The following is a 22220-nucleotide window of genomic DNA, read 5'->3' on the forward strand; positions in this document are numbered from 1 at the left end:
TTAAAATGTATAAAAAAAATTCATAAATATCTATCTGACATTATAAAACCTGTTTTTATCACAAATCTCAAAGATACATACAATCCTTCAAATCCTTGATTGTCATGCTTAAACTTGATGTTGTGATCAAAACCTTAATAATTTATTTTAAAAGTGTTATCATAGCCTTCATAATAAACCTTAATGTTAATAACATGAATAACCTAATATGCGTTCAAAAATGTTCATAGTAAAACTATGGAAACAAAAAAGGTAACAAAACATACCAAAAACTCAGCTTCAAGTTTCCCGCCTTTTACCCGACCAACATCTACATAGTTATAGAAATCCTTAACTAGAATAGCTGATTTTGACATCTGTGGACCTTCAGTGAAATCATAATATCCACCATCTTCATTTGGTTCGTTATTGTAAGTCCTATCTTTATTTGCAATGCTTACGGTAGGTATAGAACTTTGATTTTCTTCAGCTAATTCAAGACCTGAATTTAATATTATATTAAGTGATGTTATTAAGTTGTACACGAAAAATCCTATATAAAGCTATGGTTTACGATATAATTTAACGTAAAATATCTAGCTTCGTCGACCGACGTACCTACACAAACCTGATATTTGTTTATTCTTTACTACATCTGTAATAAAGTTAACTGTTACCATGTATATGTTACAACATGCTTTGAGTAAGAGAATGATTAATTCATATTATACAAGTCTTACCATACAAGCAATATAAAAAAATAATACCTGATAAACTGATTTCAGAATATTCGTTGTTTTCCTTTTTGCTTACGTTCGTATGTTTATAGTGAGTGGGTTCTTCTTTACCATTACTGTCACGCCGTCTTCTGAAAAAAAAATATGATTATTATTACTTGAATAAAAGAGAAAGGGACCCATTTTTACAAATATATAGTTCTGGGAAGAGATTCCTTATTCTTTGTTAGAAATAATTCTAAATCATCTTCCAAATATACAGAAGACGTTTACAAAATGCTGGAATTTTTAATCGGCAACATCATTGTCATGTGTTGAGGACGCGTTTTTCAACAAACGATCGGCATTCCAATGGGAACAAATTGTGCTCCTCTACTTGTCGACCTATTCCTTCATTCTTATGAGGCTGACTTTATAGCTGATCTGATCCGAAAAAAAATGTCGTTTAATCTCTGTTTCAGCAATATAGATGTAATCTCTTTAAACAATTGATTGGATACATCGCATCTATACCAAAACATTTGAGGGAAAGGATACTAAAACCACTGTGAAGTCAGCCTCCTATCTTGACCTACACTTAGAAATCGATGGTAAGGGAAAACTATAAGCTAAATTTTACGACAAACGTGATGATTTTGCGTTAAAAATTGTTAACTTTTCTTTCATCTGTGGCAACATCCCTTCAGCACCTGCGTATGGAGTGTTCATATCACAACATATACGTTATGCCAGGCTTGCCGAAATTACGTGGATTGTTTTGTATCGCGCTAGAATTCTAACAAATAGGCTCCTGGAGCAGGGTTATGTCGCTACAAGATTGAAGTCATCACTACAAAAGTTTTATGGCTGTCAAGATGAACTCGTGTATCTGATTTGTTCAAAGTGTCATAGTTTTCCTTACTTCTTTCGTCAACCACGGACTTGACTTTTTATGAGCAACTCAGCGGGTGTTTCTAGAAAAGCCGTACCGGTGCACCTGTTCCATGCTCATAGTTATTAGTGGAGTCCGAGTTGCTCCTTTGCTTTTGTTACATTGTATGTATGATTTTAGTGTTCGTTGTTATGTATGTATGTTTTTGCTATGTCTGGTCTTTGTACCTGGATTACATTCTTTTTAATACCGCTATAACCTTGGTTCCCTTGGTAACCTTTTTAAATACACACGAATATCATTCACAAACAAAGCTGAAGTAAAGAAATCAAAAATCAAAACCAAATAGTAGAAAAAAAAATGACACGAAATATACAAAATAAAACGTTAAAAAAACTTCTTGAGAGCTGTTGAGGCAGGCCGAGTCAGGGATTGTTATTTTAGTAAGCAGGAGGTCAACATATCGATTTGGAATGGACGCATAAAACTTATTCACATGCATCGAATAGACCAAGCACGCATATTTGCAACTCGAATGACTTTGAATGTTCAAATTTATGCAAGGGTACACATTGTTATACAACAATCCAAAGTGGATTATTTTTCTATTGACATATTTAACGGCAGAAATTAGTAACATGGAGACAGTTTACCTCTGAATGAAAATAACAACAATTATCACAATGACAACAACAAGAATGACTGCAGTAATGCCTCCTCCTATAGCTGCTCCAGTGCCTGAACTTTGTGTAGAAGAACCAACAATTGCTGAAACATTATTTTGGCTGTTAACAAGAATCATTTCATAATGACGCTATACAAAATATTATCTAAGTAATGATTGTGTATTATTTGATTGTCTTGATAAGACGCGATTGATTTTTTAATTCAGTTTTCTACCACGGATTTCAATGCATTGAAAACATGAATCTACCGCATATAGATAATGCAATTAATAAACGAAAAACAAACCAAACAGACAACGGTGTGTCATATGAGTAAAAATGTTTTGAATCAAAGTTAAAGCAAACTTGTTCAAATCCGAACTATTTCTCATTCCAAATAAGTTCTGTCTGGACAGGCTTCATTGTATTGATCAGAAGTAAAATGCGTCGAATTTATAGGGGGATTCAAAAATGGCTGATATTGCTACAATGTTTACAACACAATATTGAAACAATGCGTGGTGCTATCATCAAAATCAAGAACTAATAGTAACACATATCAACTTCAAATACACATTAACATTTGAATGCATAGTTGAGCATCTAAAAACATAGAGGAGGATAAGAGACTTGCAAGAAAGAAATTGTATCGAACAGATGATTTTAGCATTACGTACAATTTCTTAGTTATGTTTTTGTGTTCTTTATCATAATAATAAAACAGCATACCTTCCTTTTGTTACTCTTTTTAGCGTATAAAAGAAAAATGAAAATAGAAAAAAAAATAATAAAATAATGAAAAAGTCATTCTCTTTAATCAAAGGTCTTTAAGCAAATACAGCGTTCTACAAACAAGTCAAAACTATTCAATATTGGAATGTTGGATCCGTTATTTTATAAAATATATGACCAAATCGTAAAAGCTATATACAACAATCTTATTAAAATTGCATACATCAATTATTCCGTTCAGGCACTGCATATATGATCTTACGTCGCCCCATTATACTTCCTGTTTATATGAATATTTCAGAATCCTCAGGGTTTTCTCCTTGAATAATACTTACAAAAACACAAAATAGAAAATCTGATGTTGTTAGATCATACATGCAATGGCTTTGGTAGTCAAATATAGTGTTTGTTCAAAATATGTATATTTGAATATCTCACCAATACATTTTGGCTGTGTTGAATTCCAACGACCTAAACTCATTTTCTGTGAATCCATTTCACATATAATAGCTTTGGGACCTTTGAGATTGTATTCGTTTTCACAATTGAATGTTACCACTGAGCCATACTGTAATCCTGTGAGGTTCGAAGGTTCAATCAACAGATGGTCTGATTTGATCAAATCTGGGCAAAGGATGGCTAAAAAGGTAAGGATGAGCATTTTAAACGGGGCTGATCACAATATTTGCAAGAGTTTACCCGCAGTTGCTTTGTCTTCAAATTATTGTATTTATTCCATAGGATAAACTGATTCTCCTTCAGACTATTTTACTTCTTCTCAGTTCTTAGCCAAATTAAGTTTTAGTAAAAAAATCTCATGTAGGTAATGTTAATGTTTACACCTCAAGTAAAAAAAAAACAATTACAGAAGAAAAGATATCAACGTTATTTTCAAATTCAAAACTTTGTTAAATTTATGTAAAAATACGACGAGGACTCTTATTATTCGATCATCCAATAAACGCAGAGTAAAACGGAGATGATAAATCGATCATTTTTACGGATTCTAGAGTGTTCCGAAACTGATAAATAAGTATTGATAAGATTTACACTTATAATTCAGATATTGTAACTGTGTGTTCATTATGCATGTAAAAAAAGTGTTTAGTTTGTTACTCACCATCACACGTAGGAATTTTACTCCAATTACCAGATTCTGTACATTGTATACTCCGTGTTCCATTTAAAAAGTAACCGGTATCACATTTTATGTGTATGTTATCAGGAAATCTTTTGTTGCCCACACTCGTAATATTTGAATTGTTTAAAGAAATGGGTGGACATCGAATACCTAGTTCAACAGAAAATAGTATCGAATATTGACGACTGATAAAAAATCTTTTAATTTGTATACTGTTTATTCACTCTCAGCAAATGTGGCGAAAATAATTAGATATAAATGAGATTTTACCCTACGAATTTGAAACAAACAAAATGCAAACAATTAACTTTAACATGTATAGCATTGTCTTCGTGTACATTTCTAAATTGCCAAAATTTAATGTATATTTAAAAGGAAGTTTTTGAGATGTAGACGACATTGCTTGTTTATAAGATATTGACTATTGACTTGATACATGGGGGTTATGTACGTAATCAGACAGCGTGTAATCGATACAATATTAACCGTCATAGTGTCGACTGAATGTAAGATGTTTACTTACTTTGTAAGTTTTACGAAGGTTACGTTTTTTTTTTCAGATAGTTCACCATGGAAATAAAGCATCAATTGAGGAACGAAATAATTCATCAGTCATTGTATGAGGTTGTGTACATTTTGTAAACACCTCCATACTCGATCCGGAAATTCGGTCAACCATGTAGGATACCGGCAGCAATTTCATAAGAAGAGTACGAGAAACAGAAAAACAATGTGTTATTTAAAATAAATAACATGTTCAAAATGAAAATAATCCTCCAAAATGCGGATACAATATACAAATTCTTCAAAATGTTGTCAAATGACTTGAAATAAAAAAAGAGTGTCGGCAACACACTAAAGTTTGAAGATGTCCTTCACAAACGATTTACCTTTCTTATCAATAAAGTGGTTTAATATTTATGTAAGAGATGGAGTAAACATTGTGATTTTAGATGTAAATAATGCTAACAACATTGCCGAATCTAATTCATAATTAATTCAATCCAAAATAAAAATTGCACCGCCGAATCAGCTAGTTCCACAATGGTTCTGACTTTGTTCAAGCATTGCAAGCAAAATAAAGGGTTTAAATCAGGGTTTTACAGCGCGCTACACTTCTTTCTTCCAATGTGGCGTGAATAAACCAGTGATGATGAAATAAATAGTATTTGCATGCTATTGCGACATAATCGGCAAATCAACGATCACATCATCAGCATAATATACACAAAACAATCATTACTCATTATTTTAAGAAGGACTTTTTTCAACCAAGGACTGATATCTATGAAATAATATTTATGGCTTTCAAGGCAATAAGGGAATTTTAAACTTGCCCCAGAAAATCGAATTAATCGTGAAATATATACACCATATCCAGGAGATGGAGGGGTATTGGTGCACAGGAAATGACAATTTTTAATATAAAATCAGCGTTAAAAGAGAAACCAATCTTAACTTGTGTAGGCGATAAGTTTTGAAAACGTTCCAAATCACCACCCGTAAAGAAATTAAAATCATATAAAAATGTCCATTTGACATACATATCCGAATATCTACATAATCTAGTACCACGATAAACCAATGTATTGCAAAGAACGGCAAAGTGGGTGTAGCCGACATACAAAATTCGGTGTATTGCCGACACTTTTTTTATATTTACTGAAATATAAGTTATTAACAAACACAATTGGGTTTGTATCTTTAGAGTAATGGGTAAAATCAATGCGAACATGTATTTGAAAACCTCCATTATTTATATTATTTGTACTCTTGTTATGATAATGCTGCCGATATCCTACATGTTTGATCGAATTCCCAATACTTCTCTCGAGATATTTACACAAATTATTTAATCAATTACAATAATTGATGGATTATTTTTTGTCTGAAATACACGCTGTATCTGATGTCTCAAATAACTATAACCTTCGTTAAACTTACAAATTGAGTAAACTTCGTATCTTCAGGCGACAAGGATACGATCAACTTGTTATCGCTTACACCTTGCGCAATAACATATAGTCTCCCCGTTGTAATGTATAAATAACTTTGAAAATTCATCTGTTTAAAATAAAACAAAATACAATTGAATTCACCGAAAAAACAAAATTAAAAGAAATGTGTGTTATTATAAGTTCAAGATTTATTTATTTTTTCAGAATCCTTGTTATTATTCTTTTTTACTTTTGTTACAAACTAAATTACCTTTGAAGTGTTTACGAACAAGGTCAAATATCATTTGTTTTCATACTGCTGAGCAAAGAAATATGAGTTGTTAGGATTATTTTTTTGATAAAAATGTTTGTGTAAAATACATAATACATTTACCTATACAAATTGGCTGTGTTTCATTCCAATGACCTTTAAACGTTTTTTGTGGATCAACCGTACACCTTATAGCTGGATGTCCTTCCAACTTGTATCCGTTCTTACATTTGAATGAAACCTCTGAGTCATACCTATATCCTGTCAAAATTGCTGGCTCCATCAACAGATCAGAACCTTTCAAGTCAGGGCAAATGGTAGCTTCAAATATATGATGTGTGAATACAACATTGACTATAGCGACAATGGCTTAATTTAAAAAAAAAGGCATACCCCAAGCTGCTTCGTTATTATACATTCCGAAAGAGGATTTCATTTAAAATTGCAAAACAAACTTTATAAATTATGTAATCGGAATAGGCATATCAGTTTTCCGAAAAAAACAAAGAATTATTGTAAACGTATTAATTTTCGTGGATCATATGTTTATTGCACATATACAAAAACATCAATTTTGGCAGTTTCACAAAATAACTTACATTGTACAGTGTTAAAACTCGATTGCACGGATACTATATTTCGCGTTGTACTGTTTACCGCGACAATAGGGAAAATAAGTATCTTGCGAAATTAAGTTTATTGTAAAGAAAGTGGTATTTCACTCAAGTTTTAAAATAATGATTTTAAGCATAACTGCATTCAGAGATAATTATTTGGTTAGGATTAATAATATCATTCGGTAAAACATTAGCAATATTATAAAATACCCATCATATTGGTTCAACATATTATCATAGTAATAATAGGCAAGAGACCAACACTAAAATACATTAAAAAATGAAACAAAATATGGTGCATTACTTTGATTTTGCACTTTTGTGTTTATCAGGAAAATAATGGAAGTTAGTATACGGCGATATTTTCACAGTATTTGATAAATGAAAGGTAAGTTAGAATATTGCTTAGCGGTATGAATGGTCTGCCGTTGTAGGCCTAATGATGCAATAGACGTCAGAGCAGAGAAAGTAGTCGGTACTCCAGAAGAACCGTGTTTGTGACTTCGCTTTGTATGTCGCTATTATTATTGCAGCATACACTTTAAACTCAATTTTTGCCACAAATTACGATACAAAATTAAGACAAGCTGTAACCAGATGTCTAAAGTCAAATGGAACTTACTAAGTTATAAAAAAATCTTTAATTATCTGAATTAAAACTATCATATCATTATAACCTTTGATTTTTCAACAATGTATACTTCTATTTCCTATACTCAGTTAAAATCCCGACTTAAAAACATTATACATTGTTGTTTTTCCAACAAAGATGGTACACCTAGATACGAATATATAGTTCTTGGTAGAGATTCCTCATACTATGTAAGAAATAATTCCAAATCATCTTCCAAATATTCAGAGGAAGATGTATAAATAATGCTGGAAATTTTAATCGACAACATATTTGTCTAGTGTGGTGGACGTGTTTTTCAACGAACGGTCGGCATTCCAATGGGAACAAATTGTGCTCCTTTACTTGCTGACCTTTCCCTTCACTCTTATGAGGCTAACTTTATAGATGATCTGATCCGAAAGAAAGAATATCGTTTAGCTAGATCCTTTACTCTCAGTTTCCGCTATATAGATGGCGTATTATCTTTAAACAATCGTAATTTCGGGAATTTGATAAAATGAATCCACCGAAAAGAACTTGATATAAAGAATACAACAGACACTGTGAAGTCAGCCTCAATATCTTGACCTATACTAAATCGACGGTTAAGGAAAACTATTGACCAAAATGTACGACAAACGTGATGACTTTTCATTCAAAATTGTCAACTTTCCTTTCATCTGTGGCAACATCCCTTCAGCACCTGCGTATGGAGTGTTCATATCACAACTCATACGTCATTGGCGAAACTCTAACAAATAGGCTTCTGAAACAGAGTTATGTTGCTACAAGGTTATAGTCATCAATACAAAAGTTTTATGGTCGTCATCATGATCTCGTGGATCGTTATGGTATATCTGCACCATAAAACTGATTTATTCGACGAGTCATAGTTTTCCTTTCCTCGCTTGTCAACCCCGGACTTGATTTTTTTTATGAGCAACTCGGCGGGTGTTTCTAGAAAAGCAGAGGACGCTTACCCTACCGGTACACCTGGGCCATGCTCCCAGTTTTTAGTGGAGTCCGAGTTTTATTACTTGCAATGTATGTTTTTACTACTTTATGTTCTTTGTTGTGTATATCTGTTTTCCATGTCTAGTCTATGTCCCTGGATTACATTTTTTTTTATTACCGCTATAACATTGGTTCCCTTGATTACTCTGTTACCGAAAGCGACAGTTGATTTTATAACATCACAGATACAACTTTAAGTAAGAAGAAAAAAGAAAGAATTATATTGAAAACATATTCGACAAAAACTTACATCTGATATCACCTACAAAGGAAATGATGAAAATATAAGAATAATGTTATTCTTTAAAAGAATTGACTTAAATCATTTAACATAAAAAAATCAAATCTAATCAGTGTATATCAATATGACTCAAGGATTAAAATATGTTTCCATGAGATATTTGATGCATGTTGTCACAGTCAAAATATTGATTTGTTGTAAAAATTCGTGAAAATTACAAGAAACATCTCCCATCCGTTTCTTTTTTACACTATTGGCATTGATTTTGAACTGCATCAGGGTATCAAGTTAAAAAATATATATATATAAAATAATGAAATGAACATTAACTTACAACGGTTTGATGTTTTTCACGCTATTATTGATCAACAACATTAAGTTCTTATTTTGAGTGTTACAAGACAAATTATGTAGCTTTGTTAAAGTCATGTTGATGATTTGTTGTACTCCTTAGATAACTGAAAAAAGACATTTTTCACATTAAATATTGTATTGTATAGTATAATATAGAGTGCATTTACAAGGTTTTCCTAAGTGAGGTCTAGAATAATTCCTTTGTGCAACTACTGCTACAACATAAGAGGGCGAAGCGATAAGATTTATTTGTTAATGTGAAAAATGCAAACGATTCTGTAAAAAAAAAAAAAAAAAAAAAAAAAACAAGCGAAGTTAAAACTGAAAAAAACGAAGTGCACAAAGTAAGGGAGGAAAAATAATTTTCCGCGTTTATCAATGTAGATTATATCATGATATATATCTCCCCGTAAAACTTTGTGTATAGCTGTGTGCGTTTGTGTTTGTGTCAGATTTTGACAAACAAACACGCGGAGAAACACGCTAGTAGCGTTTTTATCATTTTAATTTAGCCGTTAAAAGCCGGGTGTGGATGCGGGTATAAAAAGAATAGACTGACAGTAGCGCTTAACCTGTCAAAAAAGGCAACTAAATAGTTCTCAGAACAATCGCTGGAGATAGGGTGCTCTGCCCACGGAGTAAATTGGTTATGTGCCCCAGGTGATGGAATGGTGTACCTCTGGCATGCTTGGTTTCTCAGGCCATAATACAGAAAACCTGACCGAAAACCATGGTGTCGCAACGCATTGTGAAAAATGAAACGTTAAATAATTTTAATGTGGCATTAGATAGGAATAGGAACCTTTGTGCTCCGCCAAAATTGCTTAAATTTCCCGACCCTGACCGTCTCCCATACTTAGTGGCAATCGAAACTCTTTGACCCTATTATCATTGTGTCATATGCTATTTTATAATTCATCATAAATTCATCTTCATTTTTACATCCATGTCATGTTCATCGCCCGTATAATACAGAAATATTGCTGGTTGGGTGCAAAACTCAATCAATCAATCAATCAATCATTTAGTCTTTAACATGAACTGTAGTAGGAGTATCAAACATGTTGATAGTCAAGCATAACAGTTAGTTAAAGCTTTGTCTTCGCTAAAAGAAGCATATAAACTGAAACTTATAAGATGCATATGAATAAAAACATTCATATATGTTCCATTTACATCCAATTACAAACATCATAATTGTACGTAAAAGTAATATCCAAACCAGTGCCTCCGTTCATTTCCCGAATTGTAATTGTAAGCAAATTCTATATAAATAATCAAAGAATATGAAGCTTGATTTTGTGCATATAAAAGGACGAACTGTTTTGGACTACATTAAGCAGTTTTATAAATATTTTAAGTTGCAAAACTTTAGAAGCATTTTAAATTTTGTTATCTCTTCAGCCCTTGAACACTGCATGAGTCATGGATAAAACTCTACGTAAAGAACAGATCAAAATGATTTATGCATGATGTTTGTGTCTGTTCTCAATCTAAGCACGCAGTGGGTTAACATTGACATCAAATATTAGTTAGCTCGTCTAAAATAGGGACAATGCGATATTAGCTCAGAGCTGGCAATGAACACGTCTTTATGTTGTGTAACCGTATTTTATAACACATTAAAATGAATGTTATTATCTAAATGGAGTGTCCGTGACGTCATACATATGAAGAATGGAAGACACAGAAATAGATAATTGTACAAGTGAAGGCCTAGGGGGTGGATGGAGTGCTGTCTTGTATGTTACGTCGATGGATACGATTATATATGTATTTATTTAATTAATACGCCCAGCTCCGTATGGTTGTATTATTAACTGGATTCTGCATACTCATGGCAAGAACAAAGCATCAATATCCAGTTGTTATGACTGATTCATTTTTGTGTACTTTGCAAGTGTAATTGAATACTAAACCAGTCACGAAAAAAATATTCGCTAGCTTCGATGATTAAATACAAATCGAATAAAAGCTTATATCAAGAAAGCGATGACTAAAGCACTCGACAACACGGCGCCCAGATGTTTCGAAATTTGTTAAGCTCTCTCAGACGAAAGTGGATAGTTTCATGGTTTGAGGGCACACATTGGGCTCCGTTCATCATATACATAGGCCAAACTCATATTACAATGACTTTCGTACAACCATGACAGTCATGTTACCAATCTGGTTAACAAATCAATGGGTTGACAAAGCTATTGGGACATTTAAACTGACAAGTTGCTATCGAAAGAGTTTATGAATACTTACTTATGAATCTTTTCATAGCTAGCTCCTACTTATTAAAATCTGAAGCAGCTACCTGGGGTATTCTACTTATCATTGGTAAGGGGAGTTCAAATTAAATAAATTATATTTTGTTTTGTATTTTGTTGCCAAAGTTGAAAACCATGACTTAGAAAGGAATATTAAAGTACTTATTTTATCTTAAATACATTGCACGGAAATCTTAAATATTATTGTAAAAATGAGATCACGATCAGTATTTATTCCCTCCTTCATAAAACTGGAATAGGTTTAACAATTTGCCATTTTAATGGAAAATATATGATTCATACTATAGTTAAGGAACAAGTGTTATACAAAATGCAAACAGTTTGAGGTTCACGTGAATAACAATTTTTGAAATAGTGCTATGAGTTTATGTTATTTAATTTTGAGTATGAGTAAGCTTAAAAGTGAATTAAGTGCTTTATCAATTGTGAAGGATTTCCATTCGAATTATGATGTTCCGGATTAACTACACTGGTTTTCATAGTTTGGGATTAACTTTCATGTTAATAATAATTTTCATTTATGTTATAGTTTGGGATTTAGTGCATTGAGTTTGATTGAAATTATAATTTGGGATGATAAGTGCAATGAAATTCAAGATTTGGAATAAGTGTTATTTACATTGGAACTTCTTTCGATTAACTGCTGTTTATTGAATGTATAGCTTTGGATTTAAATGCTGTTTTCCTTGAAATTGTTGTAGATTATTAAAGTGCAATGATTTTCATTCAAATATAATAGTTTGGGATTTAGTGCATTTTTTAAAGTGCAATGATTTCTATTACCGTAAAATGTAGTTTGGGATCCAGTTCAATGGTTTTCATTACCGTAAAATGTAGTTTGGGATCTAGTGCAATGGTTTTCATAACCGTAAAATGTAGTTTGGGATCTTGTGCAATGGTTATTTGTAAATTAAAGATTTGGATTAATTTTTTTTTCATTGGAAGTACAGCTTGGGATCTAGTGCAATGATATACATGTAACTGGATATGGAGAATATTTTTTAATTTCATTTTCATTCCGGATTAAGTGCTATGATTTACAGCTCTTATTTGAGTGTTTTGTGTGAAAATGATTTTATTGGAATTATACTTATGGCTGAAGTCCATTAAATGTCATCAGAACTATATATACAATTTGTACATGTTTATATATTTTAAATAATATAAAAAAAAATGTGTGCAAGAAATTTATAAGAATCCAAACTATTGTTAAAGAAGATACTTTGAAGGAGTATATTTCAACGCATATATTTAAAAACCAGTATTCAACGGATTCAGCTTTGAGATGGGACAAATAAATAAATAGTAGCATAACATTGTAACTCCAAGTTATTGTTAATTCCATGAAAGTGTTTCAATTTTACTTTAATTTGCCATTTCATATTTGCTATCCACTTGGGGACCTGTGGGTTTAAATATTTTTTCCTTGGAAAAATATATACAATATTCACAAGCAATAGTTTTCCACATTAGTACTTTTCCTGCGTTAGCAAGTTAAAAAAATACAAATTATGTGAAAAACACATTAAATTTCCTCAAAGCACATTGTGAGTTATATTCCATATGATGTGAAACTTAGCCAGTATTGGCTGCCTTACACCTGACCATGTAAATTGTCATGGTTGAGTGACTACCTATTCATCAACTCTTACAATAGCAACTGATAAGTTTAAATGTCCCCATAACTTTGTCAATCCGTTGAACTGTTAACCAGATTGGTAAGAAAAGACTATCATGGTTGTAGGAAAGACACTGTAACATCTTATAAAAGTTATCATTAGTTTTAGATATGCATTATATAAGGCTTCAGCAACAAATAAACTTACTGCATAAGGATACGTTACACATTTCCCATTGTTTTTCGGTATTGTCAATATAGCACCATGGTGCCGTCCTTGAATCATCGTGTGGTGTCCTGCAGTAGTTTAAAGTCTCCCCTTGATAGCTTGGTTGAGTGCCACCAATTAGAACATCAGACGCCAACTTCCAAGATCGACAATTGTATCCAGAAACCGTCACATTCAGAGTTCCGTTATAATTTCTGTCAGTTACGTTTTTTCTACAATCTTTATCTTAAAATGATATAATAAAAATCATGATTAGAGAAATAAGAAAAACTATATCCACCTTCAAGGTATATTTATATCTGTGTTATATTGTAAGATCATGTATAGTGTTATCATAAGGTATCATACTTTTACCTTTAACGACACATATTGTAATAATTTATCAGGGAAACAATCTTGGTTTCTTAAAACGATTGCACATTGTTTTGAAATATTACCTGATTGAAAGCAGAAACCAATTTCTCCCTGGATTGAAATAGTATAGGTTGAAGGAGTTATTTTCAAACCTTTTTTTTCATAAATAAAACAGCTGTGTCTCCAGTTGATAAATAAAAAAAAAACATGTGTCAAAGCATATCGAATGCTATTATTTAACGGGTATAAAACCCACAAATAAGCAGACTGTAAAAAAGTTCGAGAACAAATAATTTGAAATTATTCATAAAGACGAAAACAGGTTCCTGGCTAAGATGCACATAAAGTATGAAGCCGATTCAAACATGTTTGTGAGCACTCAACCCCCTCACCATGGACAGTGGTGGTAAAATACAAAAAAAAAAGAATATAAAAATCATTCAAATCCAGATTTTACTCTTGAGATCGATATAGAATACAAGCACATTACAAAACGTAACATGTAGAACAAAAGACGACAAACTATATCTTCCTCGAATGAGTACATGTGGTTTCTGTAAGCTAGTTTTATATCCAAAAGCAACTGATAAGCACACGTTGTATACTCAAACAAAAGCAATTTACATAAAAAGTATTGCCAGGAAATAGGACAAATTGTGATTACGTTCATTAAAATTTAGATTATTAACAAAATAGTCATTATTGGAAACAATAAAACATTATTCAAAAATTGAACAAGGATACGGTAAAAATAAGCCCTATACACTAGTTTGTTCAAATATTATTCCAGAGTAAAAGCATTTCGTTAACACATTAGATGTGAAATCCAATTTTGGTTAAGTTACGACAAGTACGATCAAATCTTTATTTTATAAAAGAGTTAAGTAAACTTCTTAACTAAAGTATTCTAACGAAAACCTTGAATTAGGAGTTAACTTGTTACACAGCGAATTCTTTTTTAAACTGAAAAAAAATGCTACAAACACATGTATATGGAAATAGTTGAAAATATATATACACGTACCGTATGAAAATGCAGTCAAGAAAATGAAAACTATCAACTGGAAATGAGAAGTCGTCGTAGTAATTTTCGGCTTACCTTGTGAAATGGAAACATTTAAATCCAAAACAAGTACAAATAAAACTGTCCTTATTAGTATTTTAAAATATACTCACCACAAAGTGGCACAAAACAGTATTCCCAATGACTATTACTCCCTTTAATAACGCAAAAAGGTCCTTTAGAAGCATCTTTATCATTTTTTGGTGAACGACAATAGTTCAGCGGTCCATATCCAGGATATATAGTTGTGCTCCACATCGCACATGTTTTACCAGTGACAGTTGTATGAACAGTACCATTGTAAGTTCCTTCCCAGTTACTCGGATATGATTGCATACACTCTTGACTTCCTACAGCAAGTTATTTTTTTCAGAGTTTATTTTGATCTTTAGAAATGTGTTTGCTTATCTGGAAAATTTAACGTTTTGTTTCAATTTAAAGTTCCAGATTTTAAAATTGAAATAAAAATTCTTCTTACATTTGATATGCTTAAATGAGCGTGCAATGATTTTTTTTAATACGTAGACATTTACATGTACATATAAATAGATGAATCTGGAAGTTTGAACATCAACTTGTTAGCAAAATACTACCAATAAATAGCTGATTTAAAGTATGTTAAATATTGAATTATATGAAAAATAATGCATTCTACAGATTCTCATTCGCTTAGGATTAGCACGTTGCAAGAATTATACTTCTATTATGCTTATCAATTTTCAATAGAAAATTGTGTATTGAATTGAACAACAGTTTACCGTTGACTGTAGCCTATACTAAACATTTTAAAAACAAAACTATTATACGTGAAACGCAACTTTCATGATTAACAGCGACACATAGCATTAACATGTGTTGGCACGTGATATTTGAATCTGTTTTTCATGTGAGACGTATAAAGCCATGATTATGCGGTTATGACGTAAAATTGTGTTTTTTGTCTTTGTTTTGTTTTTGTTTTTGTTTGTTTGTTTGTTTGTTTTTTTCCGTTGGCATGTATAATTAATTATTGACGAAACGTTTTGCACCTTTGATATATATTGTAAATTCGTGAAAATGAAAGGTTCATGTTATGATATTCAGCAATCTATTTTTAAAAATGTCAAATGTTACCTTTTTGGTAATACCTTTTAGGTATTATTTATTTTGATATAATCATTTAATTTGCTCGATTTGTTATTGCATGATTCTTATTTAATATATGTTTTTTTTTATGAACATATTAAGTGTTAAATTTTGTTGCTAACACTAGTACTTTGGTTACAGTCTTAAACGGCCATTTCGGTCTGAACAAGTCTGACCTGTCTGTAAAAAAATTTGTTAAGACTAGTTGAGTCGTTCAATAGATGTTAAGACTGTTATCAGCCGTAACCATTTAAGTCTTGTCCAGTTTTTTTTAATCAGTTCAGTCTTTCTTATCCAGTACCTGTTCAGTCACGCTCAGACTTTTTCAGACTTGCGCCGAAAATGTTATTAAGACGGTGTCAGGCTGTAGTACGATGGTTTTAGTCTCTACTCTGATCAAACTACTATGTTATTTTCAAAAAAGTCGTTTGACATTTTTGTTTCTAAAAAAGTGCTCTCTCAAGTTAGCAGGTAAATGTACACCGCTAAAACCTTTCTTTTTTTAAATAAGTAAAACAATTATAGTAAAATATATTACATAATGTTTGCATGTGAATATTACGTTACTAAACAGCAGTAGTCGGAATGTCATGTAAAGCTGCATTAAATGCTGTGTATTCACATTTTGGGGGATTTTGATATTACTTTAACCAAAATCAAATCGTGAAATAGAGAAAAACAACATTTCACAACATAAGTTTAAAATAAGCCTCACAAATACGTCGGGAAACTATCAAATTTACAGACAGATATAGGTTGTGGAGTAGAATAAACATTTTTTTTTTAAATTTCATTTATTCATATTTATCAAATTTATGAAATTTTCTCAAATTGATAGGGCGCTGTGTTCCATGTATCGAATGAACGTTTGTATATCAAGGCATCTAGAATACTTCAGAACACACCATGAAAGTCATTTTTACACTGTGTAAAGTTTATTTGTAAAAAAAAGGTTAGTTATTAAGTCTTTTGTGCAATGACTTCCGGGCACTTGTCGACAATCACGTTAGTAACTGACCGTGACCATGACTCGTTGGCATCTACAGTCGATGATGCGTTCAGGTTTTAATCTAATAAGCATTGGTCTGACTTTTAAGTTCTGGTCTGCGTTTGATGTTTCTTTGTTATCATTGTATGAAATTGAAATGTAAAAAAAGAAACAAAACCCTTGAAAATTTACTCAATATTGCACAATATGCCCTAGGGGCAGCTGATACTTAGTTTTTCATTTAGCTTTGAAACCTTTTGAAACTATATAGAAGATCAGTGTATTTTAGTTCATAAAATAAATGACCAATTGATTATCCTTTCTCTTATACAGATTTTCTACACATTTTATACATTGTAGCAATTTTCAGATAAATTTTAAATTTTACAGTGTTTTGGCAGATGAAAGTCCGATAGTTTTTTTCACAGTCATGTGAAATATCAAATTTTGTTACAGAGGAACATTCTATCATGCACTGTCACTATATCATAAATACAATGACATCGCTTTGTATCGTATATAACCACAACGATCACAATATACACGCGTTATATGATGTTACATGTCAACTTCCAATATAGTGATTATACTCATCTTACACATTGAAAACATTTAGAGTAAATTAGTAAGTTGTGTAACATGAAGACCGTGTACAACCTTCGAACTAGAAAGTGGCGAATTCATTAGTCTGCCTGTCTCAACTTTATACAAGTATAGGTTAAGTAGTTATTCGTCATTTATGGTTTAATTCGCCAGTATTGTAATCCGATACATGTTGATATTTGTGTAAAATAGCGTCAGGACTCACGCATTGAAATGTACAACTGCAATGAACAATAAAAAGTATGCATTGGAATATATTTGACCGTCATTTAATGAATACAGTGGCGGATCCAGCTGATTCTGGGTTATGGAACCCACGTCGACCCTTTTTTTTTTAAATTTCTGCATTACTGTGTGTTATCGAGTAATTATGCGCCTTACGATTTGTTAAATTACGATTAAATGGGTATACGAATCCGTTCACTCAATTATTAATGCATAAATTGATCGTGGTTGCTATTTATTTTTATCTGGATTGTTTATATTCTATAATACTTCTAATAACTTTACCTTTTCTCAAGAAAAGGCTCCCCTCAAACCGCATTAGTCTTTTAATTCAATATTAAACAAACTTTGCCACACTCCTTCTTTCTCACCCACCCAAATTTTCAAATACATATTATTTGATCCCCATCTTCGCTGCAGTAAGCCATTCGAGGAGTGAAAGAAATCTGGATTGGACTCCTCTTAAATGCTACAGTTGCGAACACTTCTAACCTCTCTCAAATTCTGCCAGAATCTGTCAGGATTTCTGTTTTACGACAGCAGATAGAACAGAAATCCTGACAGATCCTGACAGGGTCTGAGAGAGGCTGTCCTGGGTCAGGACACATTTTGTCCTATTCCCTGACAGATCCTCACAGAAACTGTCCTTGGTCGTGACAAAGAAAATACGAATAGCTGTTCTATACTGCCATACCCCTGGACAGTTCCAGACAATGAATCTTTCTATTATATGTGACGTAATTTAGAATAGATCATCGTCCTACAATCACCCGATCGTTGTTCATGTACCAAATTGCGTCGATCACGGTCAAGTCTCTGTAAATTGAGGGCCAACTACTGTCTTTTGCGAAATTTTTGTCTCGTTACACTTTCCATTGTCCTTCTGTTTTCCATATCTACCAATTAAGGTATCTTTACTTATTGTAGTATCTAATTTTGATACGGTTCTTTAAGTTTTAATATGCTTTGTATACAGTCTACTAAACAGTTCAATTTCATTTGTCTAGAAGCACATAAATGGAATTTGATTTGTTTATATATTCACTATTCAGATATACAGATTAAATATTTGAAGACCACTTTACTCCTGATGTAAACATAAAGACCGTATTTCCCTAAGTTGAATGAACTCGGCATGGAAGTTGTTTTTTATTCTTAATAATAATGCTGCAAACAATATTGTTATTATTTGAGGAATATTGTATATTTCAATTCTACTCAATTAAGTTACGAATTCACCAACATTCAAGCTGACTAAATTTTCAAAGGCTGATATGGGGAACTAATATAAACGGCTTCACAAATCGAGCCTAGATTAATTAAAGTTCCTCATACAAAAAATACATATACTGTATTCCCAGACATCAAATCACCCTATAAATATTGATTTATGTCCTTTTCAAATCATTGTTCACCACACTTTCTATTATTACTCACTAGTGCGTTCAGTATTATAACATTCTACCTACAAATGTTTGTAACAAAGTTTATGAAATTTTTTTGATAAACTGTTTTTATAGTTTTATAAGTTAGCCTGAAGTGCTTGATAAATATATGCCAATGTGGGATCTTCCGGATCTATTCAAAAGTTCAATTTTTTGATTTTTCTACACTATACACAGCACTTTCACATAATCTCATATGCACGAATTATTTTTTCATATGTGTCATGCTACATTCTGATCTGTTCTCTGTGATCATTACTTGTTTACAATTCAGCACTAGTCTACTTGTCTATAATAGAAATCTTTGATTTTGATGTTTGATCTGCTTGAAATTTCTGTACCAATGGTTTTGAAACTTTGGGAAAATTCTTGCAATATTTTGCATTTATAATGCATATAATTTCGTTCTGCACCGAACAACAGTTTAGATCAAATGGGAAATTTAGCAGTATGTGTATGAATTCAGAAATAAATGCACTTTGAGATTTCATAACAATTTTTCAGGAGTGTATGTTCTTTTCAACTGATTTCTTATAGTTACAAAGTCATTAAAATTTTGAAAGAGTAATATGTTTGCTTGATTTTCATCAAAATGTAACTGTTGTGAACACACGATATAATTATGACAACCAATTTCATACATGTTTGCTATTTATCATCAAAATTGTATAATCAGTTCACAAGTATATATTTAAAAAACACAATTTGCATTAATGATTTTAGGACCCTCACTTACTACCTCAACAGTTTGAACAAGGATTATATTTTTTAACAAATAATATTCTTTATTATCAATAAAGCTTGTTACAGTTTACGTCAGAAGTCCAAGCACCTTCTGACGCTCCCTGTTCATGATCACTAGTTACCCAGGGTAGTAAAGAGTGTCAAAATAAAATATTTCAAACATAAATTTACTAATACATAAATACATTCAACTTAACATACAATATCACTTCTAATAGTTGTTTTTAACATGATTTTTGATGAATATTAATTTTGAATTACTATTAACTGAGTTAATTGTAGTCTTCGATTCTTTAACAAAGATATCAAAAGTATTAACATGTTTGGTTCTATGTTCAGATACATAGTATGCTTTATAAATAGAAAAACCTATTATAGTTAATAAGAGATTTAACCAAAAATATGTTACATCAAATATTTTATATCCCAAAACAAGATGTTTCAAAGTAATCTCAAAATTCATGTTACATATACGAAGAATTTCTTTTTTGTCCAAAAATTATCTAAGCACGAACAGGATATAAAGTAGTGAAGATAATCTTCGTCTTCATTACAGAAATTGCACTGAATATTTTGAGTTATTTTCCACTTACATAATAGTTTTCTGTTAGGAATTATGAATTGTAGAAGTTTCCATCGAAACATCTTCAATTTGTTTTCTTGTAAATAACCAAAAATAAAATTATAAATGTTTGGCATAAAAAACACGTCTTTTATATCAAAAATTCTGAACCATTTGCTTACTCCAATAGAGGATTCAAATTTTTTAACTATAAATGATTCATACAATACCTTGTTCGAAATATTTTTTACATTTATATCTATATTTTTCCAACAAATTTGAAATCTTTTAAAATGAACCACACTCTTTACAGAATTTTCTGATGATAAAGATTGCTTCCATTCGAAAGGTATGGCTTTTTTCAAAGTTTGAATTTCTGCTATCCAGTTAGATTTGTTTTTCAATTTACTTAAAATGATTTCTTGAGATATGCATCCATTTGCATCTATTATGTCATTTATATAAATTATATTACTTTAAATCCAATTATCAAAAATTACAGGTTTATTTTTAAATTTAATATATTTATTATTCCATAATATTTGTTTTCTTATTTCTGTGAATGTAGTAGGTTTTTCTTGATTGCCCCCACCTGATAAATTCCAACATTTTAATACTTCTTTGTAAAAACCAGGAATATCTTTAAAATATTTATGTTTTATACTATTATCATTATTCGTCATAAAAATTAACCAATTTGTACCAATACCATTAAAATATTTATGAGGAATAACCTTCCAATTTACAATTTCTCCGATAGCTAATTTTTGCACCCACGCGGCTTTCAATGAACAAAAATAACTCCTTATGTCTACCATTCGCAATCCCCCTACTTCATATCTACCAATAATTGTGTTTCGTTTTACTTTATCGGGTTTATTATCCCATATAAATTTAAAACATCTACTTTCTATTTCTTTAATGTACATTTCTGGTACGATACAAGTGGACCCTATGTATGTAAAAATTGGCAAGACAAGTGTTTTTGTTATTAAAATTTTTCCTAAAATTGTTAGGTTTCTCTTTCCCCATGTATCAAAAAGTCTATTCATCTTATTTATTCTATTTTCCCAATTTAATTTTTCACATTGTTCCCTACAATAGCCAAAATATACCCCCGGAGTTTTTACTGGATTTATAGTCCAACTAATTCCTGCAACTTTATCTTTACAAGATTTTAACTTCCCTACCCATATTCCTTCCGTCTTGTTTCGATTTAATTTTAACCCAGAAAAAGACCCAAAAATTTCAATTTCGTTCATAGCAAATTCTACTTCTTGCTTTGAGCTACATAACAGAGTAGTATCGTCTGCTAACTGAGAAATTTTTATACTATGATTTCTTTGGTCTAATTTGATATTGATACCTTTGATGTCATTATTACTTCGTATTCGTGATGCCATTATTTCTACAGATAATACAAATAAAAGAGCAGATAAAGGACATCCTTGGCGTATTCCCCTTGTGTTTTTAAATATTTCAGAAATCCATCCATTATTAGTGACACAAGTTTGAATACCATTATACAACGTTTTAACCCACGATATAAATGAATCATTAAAACCAAAATGTTTAAGAACAGTTAACATAAAGTTCCATTCTAGGGAATCAAACGCTTTTGAAAAATCAACAAATACAATTGCCCCTTCTATTTTATATAACTCTGTGTAGTCGATAATATCTTGTATTTGCCGCAGGTTGAAACCAATACAACGATTTTTAACATAACCAGTCTGATCTTCATTAATGATATCAGGTAAAATTTGTTTCAACCTTTGAGCCAGAATATATGACAGAAGTTTCAAATCCACGT

At 31.4% G+C, this 22220-nt stretch overlaps 1 protein-coding gene across 4 annotated transcripts in view; it reads right to left on the reverse strand.

The window, feature by feature from the left end:
- Window positions 1-22220, reverse strand: part of LOC148605230 (receptor-type tyrosine-protein phosphatase alpha-like) — a 44043-nt gene that overhangs the window by 12708 nt on the left and 9115 nt on the right. For 2 of the 4 annotated variants that reach the window (XM_088548005.1, XM_088548009.1), the window contains exons 2-9: window positions 14829-15065; window positions 13278-13523; window positions 6457-6654; window positions 4105-4275; window positions 3423-3623; window positions 2241-2355; window positions 747-847; window positions 267-481 (exon numbers count right to left, since the gene is read on the reverse strand). In XM_088548005.1, coding sequence (XP_088404131.1) covers window positions 267-481; window positions 747-847; window positions 2241-2355; window positions 3423-3623; window positions 4105-4275; window positions 6457-6654; window positions 13278-13523; window positions 14829-15065 — 1484 coding nt within the window. Of the gene's footprint in view, window positions 1-266; window positions 482-746; window positions 848-2240; window positions 2356-3422; window positions 3624-4104; window positions 4276-6456; window positions 6655-13277; window positions 13524-14828; window positions 15124-22220 lie in introns of all 4 variants that reach the window. The other 2 variants (XM_088548006.1, XM_088548008.1) reach the window with 2 other exon arrangements.

Source organism: Perna viridis, chromosome 10 (genome assembly GCF_037379345.1).
Source record: "Perna viridis isolate PV_CMFRI_1.1 ecotype Kerala chromosome 10, ASM3737934v1, whole genome shotgun sequence".
Lineage (NCBI taxonomy): Eukaryota > Metazoa > Mollusca > Bivalvia > Mytilida > Mytilidae > Perna > Perna viridis.